Raw genomic sequence first — 18,321 nt, 5'->3', positions numbered from 1 at the left:
TATATGGCCCCAAAATGGGCCTAAATGGGAGGAATTGACCCCAAAATGGCCCTAAAAGGGGTTATATGGCCCTAAATGGGTTTATATGGCCCCAAAATGGGCCTAAATGGGGGGAATTGACCCCAAAATGGGCCTAAATGGGGGGAATTGACCCCAAAATGGCCCTAAAAGGGGTTATATGGCCCCAAATGGGGTTATATGGCCCCAAAATGGCCCTAAATGGGGAGAAATGGCCCCAAAATTGCCTGAAATGGGGAGAAATGGCCCTAAATGGGTTTATATGGCCCCAAAATGGGCCTAAATGGGAGGAATTGACCCCAAAATGGGCTTAAATGGGGGGAATTGGCCCCAAAATGGGCCTAAATGGGAGGAATTGACCCCAAAACGGCCGTAAAAGGGGTTATATGGCCCCAAATGGTGTTATATGGCCCTAAATGGGCTTATATGGCCCCATAATGGGCCTAAATGGGGGGACTTGACCCCAAAATGGCCCTAAATGGGGGGAATTGACCCCAAAATGGCCCTAAATGGGACCAAAATGGCCCTAAATGGGTTTATATGGCCCCATAATGGGCCTAAATGGGGAGAAATGGACCCAAAATTGCCCTAAATGGGGAGAAATGGCCCTAAATGGGGAGAAATGGCCCCAAAATGGCCCTAAAAGGGGTTATATGGCCCTAAATGGGTTTATATGGCCCCAAAATGGACTTAAATGGGGGGAAATGGCCCCCAAATGGCCCCAAATGGGCCCAAAATGGCCCTAAATGGAGGGAATTGACCCCAAAATGGGCTTAAATTAGCCCAAAATGGCCCTAAATGGGGGGAATTGACCCCAAAATGGCCCTAAAAGGGGTTATATGGCCCTAAATGGGGTTATATGGCCCCATAATGGGCTTAAATGGGGGGAATTGACCCCAAAATGGCCCTAAATGGGCCCAAAATGGCCCTAAATGGAGGGAATTGACCCCAAAATGGGCTTAAATTAGCCCAAAATAGCCCTAAATGGGGGGAATTGACCCCAAAATGGCCCTAAAAGGGGTTATATGGCCCTAAATGGGGTTATATGGCCCCATAATGGGCTTAAATGGGGGGAAATGGCCCCAAAATGGGCTTAAATGGGGGGAATTGACCCCAAAATGGGCCTAAATGGGGGGAATTGACCCCAAAATGGCCCTAAAAGGGGTTATATGGCCCCAAATGGGGTTATATGGCCCTAAATGGGTTTATATGGCCCCAAAATGGGCCTAAATGGGGAGAAATGGCCCCAAAATGGGCTTAAATGGCCCCAAAATGGCCCTAAATGGGGGGAATTGACCCCAAAATGGCCCTAAATGGGGTTATATGGCCCTAAATGGGTTTATATGGCCCCATAATGGGCCTAAATGGGGGGAATTGACCCCAAAATGGGCTTAAATGGGCCCAAAATGGCCCTAAATGGGGAGAAATGGACCCAAAATGGGCTTAAATGGCCCCAAAATGGCCCTAAATGGGTTAATATGGCCCCAAAATGGCCTTAAATGGGCCCAAAATGGGCCTAAATTGGGGGAAATGGCCCCAAAATGGCCCTAAATGGGGGGAATTGACACCAAAATGGCACTAATGACCCCAAAACAGCCCCAAATCACCCCAAAATAGCCCTAAATAACCCCAAAATGGTTATAGGGCCATAATATGGGGTTATAGGGCCATAATATGGGGTTATAGGGCCGTTATATGGGGTTATAGGGCCGTTATATGGGGTTATAGGGCCATAATATGGGGTTATAGGGCCGTTATATGGGGTTATAGGGCCGTAATATGGGGTTATAGGGCCATAATATGGGGTTATAGGGCCGTTATATGGGGTTATAGGGCCGTAATATGGGGTTATAGGGCCATAATATGGGGTTATAGGGCCATAATATGGGGTTATAGGGCCGTTATATGGGGTTATAGGGCCATAATATGGGGTTATAGGGCCATAATATGGGGTTATAGGGCCGTTATATGGGGTTATAGGGCCGTTATATGGGGTTATAGGGCCATAATATGGGGTTATAGGGCCGTTATATGGGGTTATAGGGCCGTTATATGGGGTTATAGGGCCGTTATATGGGGTTATAGGGCCATAATATGGGGTTATAGGGCCATAATATGGGGTTATAGGGCCGTTATATGGGGTTATAGGGCCGTTATATGGGGTTATAGGGATGTTATATGGGGTTATAGGGCCATAATATGGGGTTATAGGGCCATAATATGGGGTTATAGGGCCATAATATGGGGTTATAGGGCCGTTATATGGGGTTATAGGGCCGTTATATGGGGTTATAGGGCCATAATATGGGGTTATAGGGCCGTTATATGGGGTTATAGGGCCGTTATATGGGGTTATAGGGCCGTTATATGGGGTTATAGGGCCGTTATATGGGGTTATAGGGCCATAATATGGGGTTATAGGGCCGTTATATGGGGTTATAGGGCCATAATATGGGGTTATAGGGCCGTTATATGGGGTTATAGGGCCGTTATATGGGGTTATAGGGCCGTTATATGGGGTTATAGGGCCATAATATGGGGTTATAGGGCCATAATATGGGGTTATAGGGCCATAATATGGGGTTATAGGGCCGTTATATGGGGTTATAGGGCCGTTATATGGGGTTATAGGGCCGTTATATGGGGTTATAGGGCCGTTATATGGGGTTATAGGGCCGTTATATGGGGTTATAGGGCCGTTATATGGGGTTATAGGGCCATAATATGGGGTTATAGGGCCATTATATGGGGTTATAGGGCCGTTATATGGGGTTATAGGGCCATAATATGGGGTTATAGGGCCGTTATATGGGGTTATAGGGCCATAATATGGGGTTATAGGGCCGTTATATGGGGTTATAGGGCCGTTATATGGGGTTATAGGGCCGTTATATGGGGTTATAGGGCCATAATATGGGGTTATAGGGCCGTTATATGGGGTTATAGGGCCATAATATGGGGTTATAGGGCCATAATATGGGGTTATAGGGCCATAATATGGGGTTATAGGGCCGTTATATGGGGTTATAGGGCCGTTATATGGGGTTATAGGGACATAATATGGGGTTATAGGGCCATAATATGGGGTTATAGGGCCGTTATATGGGGTTATAGGGCCGTTATATGGGGTTATAGGGCCATAATATGGGGTTATAGGGCCATAATATGGGGTTATAGGGCCGTTATATGGGGTTATAGGGCCGTAATATGGGGTTATAGGGCCGTTATATGGGGTTATAGGGCCGTTATATGGGGTTATAGGGCCGTTATATGGGGTTATAGGGCCGTTATATGGGGTTATAGGGCCATAATATGGGGTTATAGGGCCGTTATATGGGGTTATAGGGCCATAATATGGGGTTATAGGGCCGTTATATGGGGTTATAGGGCCGTTATATGGGGTTATAGGGCCATAATATGGGGTTATAGGGCCGTTATATGGGGTTATAGGGCCATAATATGGGGTTATAGGGCCGTTATATGGGGTTATAGGGCCGTTATATGGGGTTATAGGGCCATAATATGGGGTTATAGGGCCATAAAATGGGGTTATAGGGCCATAATATGGGGTTATAGGGCCATAATATGGGGTTATAGGGCCGTTATATGGGGTTATAGGGCCATAATATGGGGTTATAGGGCCGTTATATGGGGTTATAGGGCCGTTATATGGGGTTATAGGGCCATAATATGGGGTTATAGGGCCGTTATATGGGGTTATAGGGCCGTTATATGGGGTTATAGGGCCATAATATGGGGTTATAGGGCCATAATATGGGGTTATAGGGCCGTTATATGGGGTTATAGGGCCGTTATATGGGGTTATAGGGCCATAATATGGTGTTATAGGGCCGTTATATGGGGTTATAGGGCCGTTATATGGGGTTATAGGGCCATAATATGGGGTTATAGGGCTGTTATATGGGGTTATAGGGCCATAATATGGGGTTATAGGGCCATAATATGGGGTTATAGGGCCGTTATATGGGGTTATAGGGCCATTATATGGGGTTATAGGGCCGTTATATGGGGTTATAGGGCCATAATATGGGGTTATAGGGCCATAATATGGGGTTATAGGGCCATAATATGGGGTTATAGGGCCATAATATGGGGTTATAGGGCCGTTATATGGGGTTATAGGGCCGTTATATGGGGTTATAGGGCCATAATATGGGGTTATAGGGCCGTTATATGGGGTTATAGGGCCATAATATGGGGTTATAGGGCCATAATATGGGGTTATAGGGCCGTTATATGGGGTTATAGGGCCATAATATGGGGTTATAGGGCCATAATATGGGGTTATAGGGCCGTTATATGGGGTTATAGGGCCGTTATATGGGGTTATAGGGCCATAATATGGGGTTATAGGGCCGTTATATGGGGTTATAGGGCCATAATATGGGGTTATAGGGCCATAATATGGGGTTATAGGGCCGTTATATGGGGTTATAGGGCCATAATATGGGGTTATAGGGCCGTTATATGGGGTTATAGGGCCGTTATATGGGGTTATAGGGCCGTTATATGGGGTTATAGGGCCATAATATGGGGTTATAGGGCCATAATATGGGGTTATAGGGCCGTTATATGGGATTATAGGCCCCCCCCCTCCAACCTCCACTGACCAACGAGACGAGGCGGATAGAGCGGCCCGACTCCTCCTCCACCACCATAGAGACGCCGGAACCGGATGCGAGCGAAACAGAAACCGGAACCGGAAACACAGGGGGCCTTTGAAGGGGGTGTGGAGCGGCTCTTTATATTGCGCATGCGTGGATGTAGAATCGGAGTCTATTGTAAGCTATGAGGACAAGCCTTTACTTACTGCGCATGCGCCGGTGTTGGAACCCGGAAGTGACGGAACTGCGCATGCGCTGCTTGTAGAACACGGAAGTGGCAGGGCCAGCTTGTAGAACCCGGAAGTGACCGAGCTGCGCATGCGCTGTTTCTAGAACCCGGAAGTGGCTTATCTGCGCACGCGCGGCTCTTAAAGAGGGCGTGGCTTAAAGGTGTTCTGCGCATGCGCATTGAATTAGCGTAGTGCTGTCAGTGCTGTATCCTTCCGCCGCGCATGCGCTTTGAGTAGGAACTATTTAACGCCATTAAGTTCTTATTTAACGCTTTTTTGACGCTCCCAAAGGCCCATAGAGATGAATGGGGGCATTTTTAAGCTCATTGAGGCCCATTTTGGGCCTTCAAATGGCTTTAAATAAACGGGGGGCTATAAGGAGATGGGTTGCTTAGCGCGCATGCGCGAATCGGATGGATCACGTGGCATTTTGTGGGCGTGGCTTAAACCGGAAGTTCCGGCGCTGGGATCCTTCCGCCATGAGCTGCGCCGCCAGCACCGGAAACGGGAGGTGAGAAATGGGGCGGGATGTGGGGGGACATGGGGCACTATAGGGTTCTATGGGGCTCTATGGGGCGCTATGGGGTTCTATAGGGTTCTATGGGGCTCTATGGGGCTCTATGGGGCTCTATGGGGCTCTATGGGTCCCTATGGGTCCCTGTGGGTCTCTATGTGTCTCTATGTGTCTCTATGGGTCTCTATGGGTCTCTATGGGTCTCTATGGGTCTCTATGGGGTCCTATGGGGTCTCTATGGGGTCCTATGGGTCCCTATGGGGTCCTATGGGTCTCTATGGGGTCTCTATGGGGCTCTATGGGGCTCTATGGGTCTCCATGGGTCTCTATGGGTCTCTATGGGGCTCTATGGGTCTCTATGGGTCCCTATGGGTCCCTGTGGGTCTCTATGTGTCTCTATGGGTCTCTATGGGTCTCTATGGGTCTCTATGGGTCTCTATGGGTCTCTATGGGGTCTCTATGGGGCTCTATGGGGCTCTATGGGTCTCCATGGGTCTCTATGGGTCTCTATGGGGTCCTATGGGTCTCTATGGGTCCCTATGGGTCCCTGTGGGTCTCTATGTGTCTCTATGGGTCTCTATGGGTCTCTATGGGTCTCTATGGGTCTCTATGGGTCTCTATGGGGTCTCTATGGGGCTCTATGGGGCTCTATGGGTCTCCATGGGTCTCCATGGGTCTCTATGGGTCTCTATGGGTCTCTATGGGGCTCTATGGGTCTCTATGGGTCCCTATGGGTCCCTGTGGGTCTCTATGTGTCTCTATGGGTCTCTATGGGTCTCTATGGGTCTCTATGGGTCTCTATGGGGTCCTATGGGGTCTCTATGGGGTCCTATGGGTCCCTATGGGGTCCTATGGGTCTCTATGGGGTCTCTATGGGTCTCTATGGGGTCCTATGGGGTCTCTATGGGGTCCTATGGGTCCCTATGGGGTCCTATGGGTCTCTATGGGGTCTCTATGGGGCTCTATGGGGCTCTATGGGTCTCCATGGGTCTCTATGGGTCTCCATGGGTCTCTATGGGGCTCTATGGGTCTCTATGGGGCTCTATGGGTCTCTATGGGGTCTCTATGGGGTCCTGTGGGTCTCTATGGGTTTATATGGGGGGTTATAGGGTTATATGGGGTCTATAGGGTTCTATGGGGGATATGGGGTTATATGGGGCTCTATGGGGCTCTATGGGGTGTCTATGGGACTCTATAGGGTCTCTATGGGGTTATATGGGGTTGTATGGGGTTATATGGGGTCTATGGGCTTATGTGGGTCACTATGGGTCTCTATGGGGTCCTATGGGGCATCTATGGGGTCCTATGGGTCTCTATGGGGTCTCTATGGGTCTCTATGGGGTCTCTATGGGTCTCTATGGGGTCTCTATGGGTCTCTATGGGTCTCTATGGGGTCTCTATGGGTCTCTATGGGGTCTCTATGGGTCCCTATGGGTCCCTATGGGTCTCTATGGGTCTCTATGGGTCCCTATGGGTCCCTATGGGTCCCTATGGGTCTCTATGGGTCCCTATGGGTCTCTATGGGGTCTCTATGGGTCTCTATGGGGTCTCTATGGGTCTCTATGGGGTCTCTATGGGTCTCTATGGGGTCCTGTGGGTCTCTATGGGGTTATATGGGGGGATATGGGGTTATATGGGGTGTCTATGGGTGTCTATGGGTCTCTATGGGGTCTCTATGGGGTCCTATGGGTCCCTATGGGGTCTCTATGGGTCTCTATGGGGTTATATGGGGGGATATGGGGTTATATGGGGTTATATGGGGTTATATGGGGTTATATGGGGTATATGGGGTTATATGGGATTATATGGGGTTATATGGGGTTATATGGGGGTTATATGGGGTTATATGGGGTTATATGGGGTTATATGGGGTTATATGGGGCTCTATGGGGTTATATGGGGTTATATGGGGTTATATGGGGTCTATGGGCTTATATGGGTCACTATGGGTCTCTATGGGGTCCTATGGGGCATCTATGGGGTCCTATGGGTCCCTATGGGTCTCTATGGGGTCCTGTGGGTCTCTATGGGTTTATATGGGGGGGTTATAGGGTTATATGGGGTCTATAGGGTTCTACGGGGGATATGGGGGTTCTATGGGGCTCTATGGGGCTCTATGGGTTCCTATGTGTCCCTATGGGGTGTTATGGTGTGGCTATGGGGTCTCTATGGGTCTCTATGGGATCTATGGGTCTCTATGGGGTTTTATGGGGCTCTATGGGGTCTATGGGTCCCTATGGGGTCTGTGGGGTCCCTATGGGTTCCTATGGGGCTCTGTGTGGGATCTATGGGGCCCTATGGGGGATCTATGGGGCTCTATGGGGTCTCTATGGGGTCTCTATGTGGTCCTATGGGGCTCTATGGGGGATCTATGGGTCCTATGTGTCCCTGTGGGGCTCTATGGGGTCTCTATGGGGTCTATAGGGCTCTATGGGGGCCGGTATGGGGTTATATGGGATCTATGGGGCATCTATGGGGTCCTATGTGGTCTCTATGGGTCTCTATGGGTCCCTATGGGTCTCTATGGGTCCCTATGGGTCTCTATGGGTCCCTATGAGTCTCTCTGGGTCCCTATGGGTCTCTGTGGGTCTCTATGGGTCTCTATGGGGTCCTGTGGGTCTCTATGGGGTTATATGGGGGGATATGGGGTTATATGGGGTGTCTATGGGGCTCTATGGGGTTATATGGGGTCTCTATGGGTCCCTATGGGTGTCTATGGGGTCTCTATGGGGTCCTATGGGTTCCTATGGGGTCTCTGTGGGGTCCTATGGGGCATCTATGGGGTCCTATGGGTCTCTATGGGGTCCTGTGGGTCTCTATGGGGTTATATGGGGGGATATGGGGTTATATGGGGTGTCTATGGGTGTCTATGGGGTCTCTATGGGGTCCTATGGGTCCCTATGGGTCTCTATGGGTCCCTATGGGTGTCTATGGGGTGTCTATGGGGTCCTATGGGTCCCTATGGGTCTCTATGGGGTCCTGTGGGTCTCTATGGGTTTATATGGGGGGTTATAGGGTTATATGGGGTCTATAGGGTTCTATGGGGGATATGGGGGCTCTATGGGGCTCTGTGGGGCTCTATGGGGTCCTATGGGGCATCTATGGGGTCCTATGGTTCCCTATGGGGTCTCTATGGGGTTATATGGGGGGATATGGGGTTATATGGGGTGTCTATGGGTCCCTATGGGTGTCTATGGGGTCTCTATGGGGTCCTATGGGTCCCTATGGGTCTCTATGGGTCCCTATGGGGTCCTATGGGGCTCTATAGTGTCCTATGGGGTCTGTATGGGTCTCTATGGGGTCCTATGGGTTCCTATGGGGTCTCTATGGGTCTCTATGGGGTCTATGGGTCTCTATGAGGGTTCTATAGGGTCTATGGGTTCCTGTGGGGTCGTATGGGGCTCTATGGGGTCAATTGGGGTCCTATGGGTCTCTGTGGGTCTCTATGGGTCCCTAAGGGTCTCTATGGGGTCTATGGGTCCCTATGGGTCCCTGTGGGGTGTCTATGAGTCTCTATGGGGTCTATAGGGCTCTATGGGGGCCGGTATGGGGTTATATGTGGTTATATGGGATCTATGGGGCATCTATGGGGTCCTATGGGGTCTCTATGGGGCTCTATGGGGTCTCTGTGGGGTTCTATGGGGTCTCTATGGGTTCCTATGGGTCCCTATGGAGTGTTATGGGGTGGCTATGGGGTCCTATGGGTCTCTGTGGGTCTCTATGGGTCCCTATGCCTCTCTATGGGGGATCTATGGGGTCTCTATGGGTCCCTATGGGTCTTTATAGGGTTTAATGGGGCCCTATGGGGTCTATGGGTCTCTATGGGTCCCTATGGGGTCCCTATGGGTCTCTATGGGGTCTATAGGGCTCTATGGGGGCCGGTATGGGGTTATATGGGGTTATATGGAATCTATGGGGCATCTATGGGGTCCTATGGGGTCTTATGGGGCTCTATGGGGTCTATGGGTCCCTATGGGGCTCTGTGTGGTCTCTATGGGTCTCTATGGGTCTCTATGGGTCTCTATGGGGTCTATGGGTCCCTATGGGTCCCTATGGGTCTCTATGGGGCTCTATGGGGTCCTATGGGTCTCTATGGGGTCTCTATGGGGTTTCTATGGGGTCTATGGGGTCTCTATGGGGCTCTATGGGGTCTCTATGGGGTTCTATGGGGTCTCTATGGGTTCCTATGGGTCCCTATGGACTGTTATGGGGTGGCTATGGGGTATCTATGGGTCTCTATGGGGTCCTATGGGGTCTATAGGGCCCAATGTGGGGTCCTATGGGTCCCTATGGGTGTCTATGGGGTCTATGGGTCCCTATGGGGTCCTATGGGGTCCCTATGGGGTCCCTATGGGTTCTATGGGGTCTCTATGGGTCTCTGTGGGTCTCTATGGGTCTCTATGGGGTTTTATGGGGCTCTGTGGGTCTCTATGGGGCTCTATGGGGTCTGTGGGGTCTCTATGGGTCCCTGTGGGGCTCTATGTGGGATCTATGGGGCTCTATGGGGTCTGTGGGGCCCTATGGGGTCTCTATGGGTCTCTATGGGGCTCTATGTGGGGTCTATGGGGTCTCTATGGGTTTCTATGGGGTCCATATGGGGCTCAGTGTGGTTTATGGGGTCCTATGGTGTCTCTATGGGGTCAATTGAGTCTCTATGGGTCTCTATGGGGTCTCTATGGGTCTCTGTGGGGTCCTATGGGGTCTTATGGGGCTCAATGGAGTCTATGGGGTCCTATGGGTCTCTATGGGGTCCTATAAGGTTCTATGGGGTCTATGGGTCTCTATGGGTCTCTGTGGGGTCCTATGGGGTCTTATGGGGCTCAATGGGGTCCTATGGGTCTCTATGGGGTTCTATGGGGCTCTATATGGTCCTATGGGTCTCTATGGTGCCCTATGGGTCTCTATGGTGCCCTATGGGTCTCTATGGGGTTTCTATGGGGCTGACCCCCATCTATGGGGTTTCTATTCCCTTACAGAGCTCAGAACACAGGGAAGGGTCCCCCCCCCCCAGCACCGGTAAGTGATGGGGCTGCCCTACATAGTTATGGGGCTGCCCCCTAAGTAAGTTATGGGGCTGCCCTATAAGTGAGTTATGGGGCTGCCCTATAAGTTATGGGGCTGCCCTATAAGTTATGGGGCTGCCCTATAAGTGATGGGGCTGCCCTATAAGTAAGTGATGGGGCTGCCCTATAAGTAAGTGATGGGGCTGCCCTATAAGTGTGTTATGGGGCTGCCCTATAAGTAAGTGATGGGGCTGCCCTATAAGTGATGGGGCTGCCCTATAAGTGAGTTATGGGGCTGCCCTATAAGTAAGTGATGGGGCTGCCCTATAAGTGAGTTATGGGGCTGCCCTATAAGTAAGTGATGGGGCTGCCCTATAAGTGTGTTATGGGGCTGCCCTATAAGTAAGTGATGGGGCTGCCCTATAAGTGATGGGGCTGCCCTATAAGTAAGTGATGGGGCTGCCCTATAAGTGATGGGGCTGCCCTATAAGTAAGTTATGGGGCTGCCCTATAAGTGATGGGGCTGCCCTATAAGTGATGGGGCTGCCCTATAAGTAAGTTATGGGGCTGCCCTATAAGTAAGTTATGGGGCTGCCCTATAAGTGAGTTATGGGGCTGCCCTATAAGTGATGGGGCTGCCCTATAAGTGATGGGGCTGCCCTATAAGTAAGTGATGGGGCTGCCCCCTAAGTAAGTGATGGGGCTGCCCTATAAGTAAGTTATGGGGCTGCCCTACATAGTTATAGGGCTGCCCCCTAAGTAAGTGATGGGGCTGCCCTATAAGTAAGTTATGGGGCTGCCCTACATAGTTATAGGGCTGCCCCCTAAGTAAGTTATGGGGCTGCCCCCTAAGTAAGTTATGGGGCTGCCCTATAAGTAAGTGATGGGGCTGCCCCCTAAGTAAGTGATGGGGCTGCCCCCTAAGTAAGTTATGGGGCTGCCCTATAAGTAAGTGATGGGGCTGCCCTATAAGTGAGTTATGGGGCTGCCCTATAAGTTATGGGGCGGCCCTATAAGTGATGGGTCGTTTCACCCCATAGATGTTCGAGGGGGTTTATAACAACTCCCGGATGCTGCACTTCCTCACTGCTGTGGTGGTGAGTTATGGGGTGGCTATGGGGTGATATGGGGTTATGGGGTGGATATGGGGCTGGGGGGTGGTTATGGGGTAAGGGGGTGGATATGGGGGGGATATGGGGTGGATATGGGGTGGTTATGGGGTAAGGGGGTGGATATGGGGTGGTTATGGGGGGAAATGGGGGGATATGGGGTTATGGGGTGGATATGGGGGGATATGGGGTGGGTATGGGGTAGTTATGGGGCTTGGGGGGATGTTATGGGTTAGTTATGGGGCTGGGGGGGCTATGGGGTGGTTATGGGGTGGTTATGGGGCTGGAGGGGCAGCTATGGGGCTGGGGGGGTGGTTATGGGGCTGGGGGGGGGTTATGGGGGGATATGGGGTGGATATGGGGGGATATGGGGTGATATGGGGTTATGGGGTGGATATGGGGGGATATGGGGTTATGGGGTGATATTGGGGGATATGGGGTGGTTATGGGGTGATATGGGGGAATATGGGGTGGTTATGGGGTGGATATGGGGTCGATATGGGGCTGGGGGGGGGTTATGGGGTGGTTATGGGGTGATATGGGGTGGTTATGGGGTGGATATGGGGGGATATGGGGTGGATATGGGGTGAATATGGGGGGATATGGGGGGATATGGGTCTCTATGGGGGGGGATATGGGGTGGATATGGGGTGGTTATGGGGGGATATGGGGGGATATGGGGTGGATATGGGGTGGGTATGGGGTAGTTATGGGGCGAAGGGGTTGGTTATGGGGTGGTTATGGGGTGGATGTGGGGTGGATATGGGGGGATATGGGGTTATGGGGTGGATATGGGGTGGTTATGGGGTCTCTGTGGGTCTCTATGTGTCCCTATGTGTCCCTATGTGTCTCTATGGGTCCCTATGTGTCTCTATGGGTCTCTATGGGGCAGCTATGGGGTGGCTATGTGTCTCTATGTGTCCCTATGTGTCCCTATGGGGTGGCTATGGGGCAGCTATGGGGTCTCTATGGGTCTCTATGGGTCTCTATGGGGCAGCTGTGGGGTCTCTATGGGTCTCTATGTGTCTCTATGTGTCCCTATGTGTCTCTATGGGTCCCTATGTGTCTCTATGGGGCAGCTATGGGGTCTCTATGGGGCAGCTATGGGGTTTCTATGGGGCAGCTATGGGTCTCTATGGGGCAGCTATGGGGTCTCTATGGGTCCCTATGTGTCTCTATGTGTCCCTATGTGTCTCTATGTGTCCCTATGTGTCTCTATGGGTCCCTATGTGTCTCTATGGGGTGGCTATGGGGCAGCTATGGGGTCTCTATGGGTCCCTATGGGGTCTCTATGTGTCCCTATGTGTCCCTATGGGTCTCTATGGGTCCCTATGGGTCCCTTTGGGTCTCTATGGGTCTCTATGGGTCTCTATGGGTCTCTATGGGTCTCTATGTGTCTCTATGTGTCCCTATGTGTCTCTATGGGTCTCTATGGGTCCCTATGGGTCCCTATGTGTCCCTATGGGTCTCTATGGGGTCTCTATGTGTCCCTATGGGGTGGCTATGGGGCAGCTATGGGGTCTCTATGGGGTCTCTATGGGTCTCTATGGGTCTCTATGGGTCCCTATGTGTCCCTATGGGGTGGCTATGGGGCAGCTATGGGGTGGCTATGTGTCCCTATGTGTCCCTATGTGTCTCTATGGGGTTCTATGGGTCTCCATGGGGTCTCTATGGGGTTTCTATGGGGTCTCTATGGGGTCTCTATGGGGCAGCTATGGGTCTCTATGGGTCTCTATGGGTCTCTATGGGTCCCTATGGGTCCCTATGTGTCTCTATGGGTCCCTATGTGTTTCTATGTGTCTCTATGTGTCCCTATGTGTCTCTATGGGGCAGCTATGTATCTCTATGTGTCTCTATGTGTCCCTATGTGTCCCTATGGGTCTCTATGGGTCTCTATGTGTCCCTATGGGGTGGCTATGGGGCAGCTATGGGGTCTCTATGGGGTCTCTATGGGTCTCTATGGGTCTCTATGGGTCCCTATGTGTCCCTATGGGGTGGCTATGGGGCAGCTATGGGGTGGCTATGTGTCCCTATGTGTCCCTATGTGTCTCTATGGGGTGGCTATGGGTCTCCATGGGGTCTCTATGGGGTTTCTATGGGGTCTCTATGGGGTCTCTATGGGGCAGCTATGGGTCTCTATGGGTCTCTATGGGTCTCTATGGGTCCCTATGGGTCCCTATGTGTCTCTATGGGTCCCTATGTGTTTCTATGTGTCTCTATGTGTCCCTATGTGTCTCTATGGTGCAGCTATGTATCTCTATGTGTCTCTATGTGTCCCTATGTGTCCCTATGGGTCTCTATGGGTCTCTATGGGTCCCTATGGGGTGGCTATGGGGCAGCTATGGGGTCCCTATGGGTCCCTATGTGTCTCTATGGGTCTCTATGGGGCAGCTATGGGTCCCTATGGGTCCCTATGGGTCTCTATGTGTCCCTATGGGGTGGCTATGGGGCAGCTATGTGTCCCTATGGGGCAGCTATGTGTCTCTATGGGTCTCTATGGGTCTCTATGTGTCTCTATGTGTCCCTATGGGGCAGCTATGTATCTCTATGTGTCTCTATGTGTCTCTATGGGGCAGCTATGTGTCTCTATGGGTCCCTATGGGTCCCTATGTGTCCCTATGTGTCTCTATGGGTCTCTATGGGTCCCTATGTGTCCCTATGGGTCTCTATGTGTCCCTATGGGTCCCTATGGGTCTCTATGGGGCAGCTATAGGGTCTCTATGGGTCCCTATGTGTCTCTATGTGTCTCTATGTGTCCCTATGGGGTGGCTATGGGGCAGCTATGGGTCTCTATGGGTCTCTATGTGTCTCTATGTGTCCCTATGGGTCCCTATGTGTCCCTATGGGTCTCTATGTGTCCCTATGGGGTCTCTATGTGTCCCTATGGGGTTTCTATGTATCTCTATGTATCTCTATGGGGTTTCTATGTGTCCCTATGTATCTCTATGGGGTTTCTATGTGTCCCTATGTATCTCTATGGGGTCTCTATGTGTCCCTATGTATCTCTATGGGGTTTCTATGGGTCCCTATGTATCTCTATGGGGTTTCTATGTATCTCTATGTATCTCTATGGGGTTTCTATGTATCTCTATGTATCTCTATGGGGTTTCTATGTGTCCCTATGTATCTCTATGGGGTTTCTATGTGTCCCTATGTATCTCTATGGGGTTTCTATGTGTCCCTATGTATCTCTATGGGGTTTCTATGTGTCCCTATGTATCTCTATGGGGTTTCTATGTGTCCCTATGTATCTCTATGGGGTTTCTATGTGTCCCTATGTATCTCTATGGGGTTTCTATGTGTCCCTATGTATCTCTATGGGGTTTCTATGTGTCCCTATGTATCTCTATGGGGTTTCTATGTGTCCCTATGTATCTCTATGGGGTTTCTATGTGTCCCTATGTATCTCTATGGGGTTTCTATGTGTCCCTATGTATCTCTATGGGGTCTCTATGTGTCCCTATGTATCTCTATGGGGTTTCTATGTGTCCCTATGTATCTCTATGGGGTTTCTATGTGTCCCTATGTATCTCTATGGGGTTTCTATGTGTCCCTATGTATCTCTATGGGGTTTCTATGTGTCCCTATGTATCTCTATGGGGTTTCTATGTGTCCCTATGTATCTCTATGGGGTCTCTATGTGTCCCTATGTATCTCTATGGGGTTTCTATGTGTCCCTATGTATCTCTATGGGGTTTCTATGTGTCCCTATGTATCTCTATGGGGTTTCTATGTGTCCCTATGTATCTCTATGGGGTCTCTATGTGTCCCTATGTATCTCTATGGGGTCTCTATGTGTCCCTATGTATCTCTATGGGGTTTCTATGTGTCCCTATGTATCTCTATGGGGTTTCTATGTGTCCCTATGTATCTCTATGGGGTTTCTATGTGTCCCTATGTATCTCTATGGGGTTTCTATGTGTCCCTATGTATCTCTATGGGGTTTATATGTGTCCCTATGTATCTCTATGGGGTTTCTATGTGTCCCTATGTATCTCTATGGGGTCTCTATGTGTCCCTATGTATCTCTATGGGGTTTCTATGTGTCCCTATGTATCTCTATGGGGTTTCTATGTGTCCCTATGTATCTCTATGGGGTTTCTATGTGTCCCTATGTATCTCTATGGGGTTTCTATGTGTCCCTATGTATCTCTATGGGGTTTCTATGTGTCCCTATGTATCTCTATGGGGTCTCTATGTGTCCCTATGTATCTCTATGGGGTTTCTATGTGTCCCTATGTATCTCTATGGGGTTTCTATGTGTCCCTATGTATCTCTATGGGGTTTCTATGTGTCCCTATGTATCTCTATGGGGTCTCTATGTGTCCCTATGTATCTCTATGGGGTCTCTATGTGTCCCTATGTATCTCTATGGGGTTTCTATGTGTCCCTATGTATCTCTATGGGGTTTCTATGTGTCCCTATGTATCTCTATGGGGTTTCTATGTGTCCCTATGTATCTCTATGGGGTTTCTATGTGTCCCTATGTATCTCTATGGGGTTTCTATGTGTCCCTATGTATCTCTATGGGGTTTCTATGTGTCCCTATGTATCTCTATGGGGTCCCTATGGGTCCCTATGTATCTCTATGGGGTTTGTATGTGTCCCTATGTATCTCTATGGGGTTTCTATGTGTCCCTATGTATCTCTATGGGGTTTCTATGTGTCCCTATGTATCTCTATGGGGTTTCTATGTGTCCCTATGTATCTCTATGGGGTTTCTATGTGTCCCTATGTATCTCTATGGGGTTTCTATGTATCTCTATGTATCTCTATGGGGTTTCTATGTGTCCCTATGTATCTCTATGGGGTTTCTATGTGTCCCTATGTATCTCTATGGGGTCTCTATGTGTCCCTATGTATCTCTATGGGGTTTCTATGGGTCCCTATGTATCTCTATGGGGTTTCTATGTGTCCCTATGTATCTCTATGGGGTTTCTATGTGTCTCTATGTATCTCTATGGGGTGTCTATGTGTCCCTATGTATCTCTATGGGGTTTCTATGGGTCCCTATGTATCTCTATGGGGTGTCTATGTGTCCCTATGTATCTCTATGGGGTTTCTATGTGTCTCTATGTATCTCTATGGGGTTTCTATGTGTCTCTATGTATCTCTATGGGGTTTCTATGTGTCTCTATGTATCTCTATGGGGTTTCTATGTGTCCCTATGTATCTCTATGGGGTCTCTATGTATCTCTATGGGGTTTCTATGTGTCCCTATGTATCTCTATGGGGTTTCTATGTGTCTCTATGTATCTCTATGGGGTTTCTATGTGTCCCTATGTATCTCTATGGGGTTTCTATGGGTCCCTATGGGTTTCTATGGGGCCCTATGTATCTCTATGGGGTTTCTATGTGTCCCTATGTATCTCTATGGGGTTTCTATGTGTCCCTATGTATCTCTATGGGGTTTCTATGTGTCCCTATGTATCTCTATGGGGTCCCTATGTGTCTCTATGTATCTCTATGGGGTCCCTATGTGTCTCTATGTATCTCTATGTATCTCTATGGGGTCTCCATTCATCCCCAGGGTTCTCGCTGTGCCGTCCGTGTTCGCAGCGGTTCCACCTTCGAGGGAATCTTCAGGACGCTCAGCTCCAAGGTGACCTTTGACCCCATGACCTCATGACCTCATGACCCCATAGACCCCATAGACCCCATTGCCCCCATAGACCCCATAGACCCCATAGACCCCATTAACCCCATAGACCCCATTGACCCCATAGCCCCCATAGCCCCCATAGCCCCCATTGACCCCATTGACCCCATAGACCCCATATCCCCCCACTCACCCCATAGACCCCATTAACCCCATAGACCCCATAGACCCCATAGACCCCATTGACCCCATAGACCCCACAGACCCCACAGACCCCATAGACCCCATAGACCCCCATTATGACCCTATTGACCCCATTCTGACCCTATTGGCCCCCATTATGACCCTATTGGCCCCATTATGACCCTATTGACCCCATTATGACCCTATTGACCCCATTATGACCCTATTGGCCCCATTATGACCCTATTGACCCCATTCTGACCCTATTGACCCCCATTATGACCCTATTGGCCCCATTATGACCCTATTGACCCCATTATGACCCTATTGACCCCATTCTGACCCTATTGACCCCCATTATGACCCTATTGACCCCATTATGACCCTATTGGCCCCATTATGACCCTATTGGCCCCATTATGACCCTATTGACCCCCATTATGACCCTATTGACCCCATTCTGACCCTATTGACCCCCATTATGACCCTATTGACCCCATTATGACCCTATTGACCCCATTATGACCCTATTGGCCCCATTATGACCCTATTGGCCCCATTATGACCCTATTGACCCCCATTATGACCCTATTGACCCCATTCTGACCCTATTGACCCCCATTATGACCCTATTGACCCCATTATGACCCTATTGACCCCATTATGACCCTATTGGCCCCATTATGACCCTATTGGCCCCATTATGACCCTATTGACCCCCATTATGACCCTATTGACCCCATTCTGACCCTATTGACCCCCATTATGACCCTATTGACCCCATTATGACCCTATTGGCCCCATTATGACCCTATTGACCCCCATTATGACCCTATTGACCCCATTCTGACCCTATTGACCCCATTATGACCCTATTGACCCCCATTATGACCCTATTGGCCCTATTGACCACCATTATGACCCTATTAAACCCCATTGACCCCCATTATGACCCTATTGGCCCCATTATGACCCTATTGGCCCCATTATGACCCTATTGACCCCCATTATGACCCTATTGACCCCATTATGACCCTATT

General features: G+C 50.0%; 1 protein-coding gene across 9 annotated transcripts in view; it reads left to right on the top strand.

Moving 5' to 3' along the window:
* Positions 1 to 5,230: 5,230 nt before the first annotated feature.
* The window catches only part of LOC107307721 (ataxin-2-like protein), a 100,186-nt gene continuing 87,095 nt past the window's right edge, over positions 5,231 to 18,321 (top strand). For 7 of the 9 annotated variants that reach the window (XR_014935220.1, XR_014935218.1, XM_085518208.1 and 4 more), the window contains exons 1-4: positions 5,231 to 5,384; positions 10,364 to 10,403; positions 11,431 to 11,487; positions 17,030 to 17,101. Coding sequence is in view for 7 of the 9 variants with exons in the window: in XM_085518208.1 (XP_085374334.1) it covers positions 5,287 to 5,384; positions 10,364 to 10,403; positions 11,431 to 11,487; positions 17,030 to 17,101 (267 nt within the window). In the remaining 2 variants the exon portion in view is untranslated. The remainder of the gene's footprint in view (positions 5,385 to 10,363; positions 10,404 to 11,430; positions 11,488 to 17,029; positions 17,102 to 18,321) is intronic. The other 2 variants (XM_085518212.1, XM_085518213.1) reach the window with 1 other exon arrangement.

Source organism: Coturnix japonica, chromosome 17, assembly GCF_054131305.1.
Source record: "Coturnix japonica strain WE chromosome 17, WE-NBRP24, whole genome shotgun sequence".
Lineage (NCBI taxonomy): Eukaryota > Metazoa > Chordata > Aves > Galliformes > Phasianidae > Coturnix > Coturnix japonica.
This window is presented reverse-complemented; position numbering and strand designations above follow the sequence as displayed.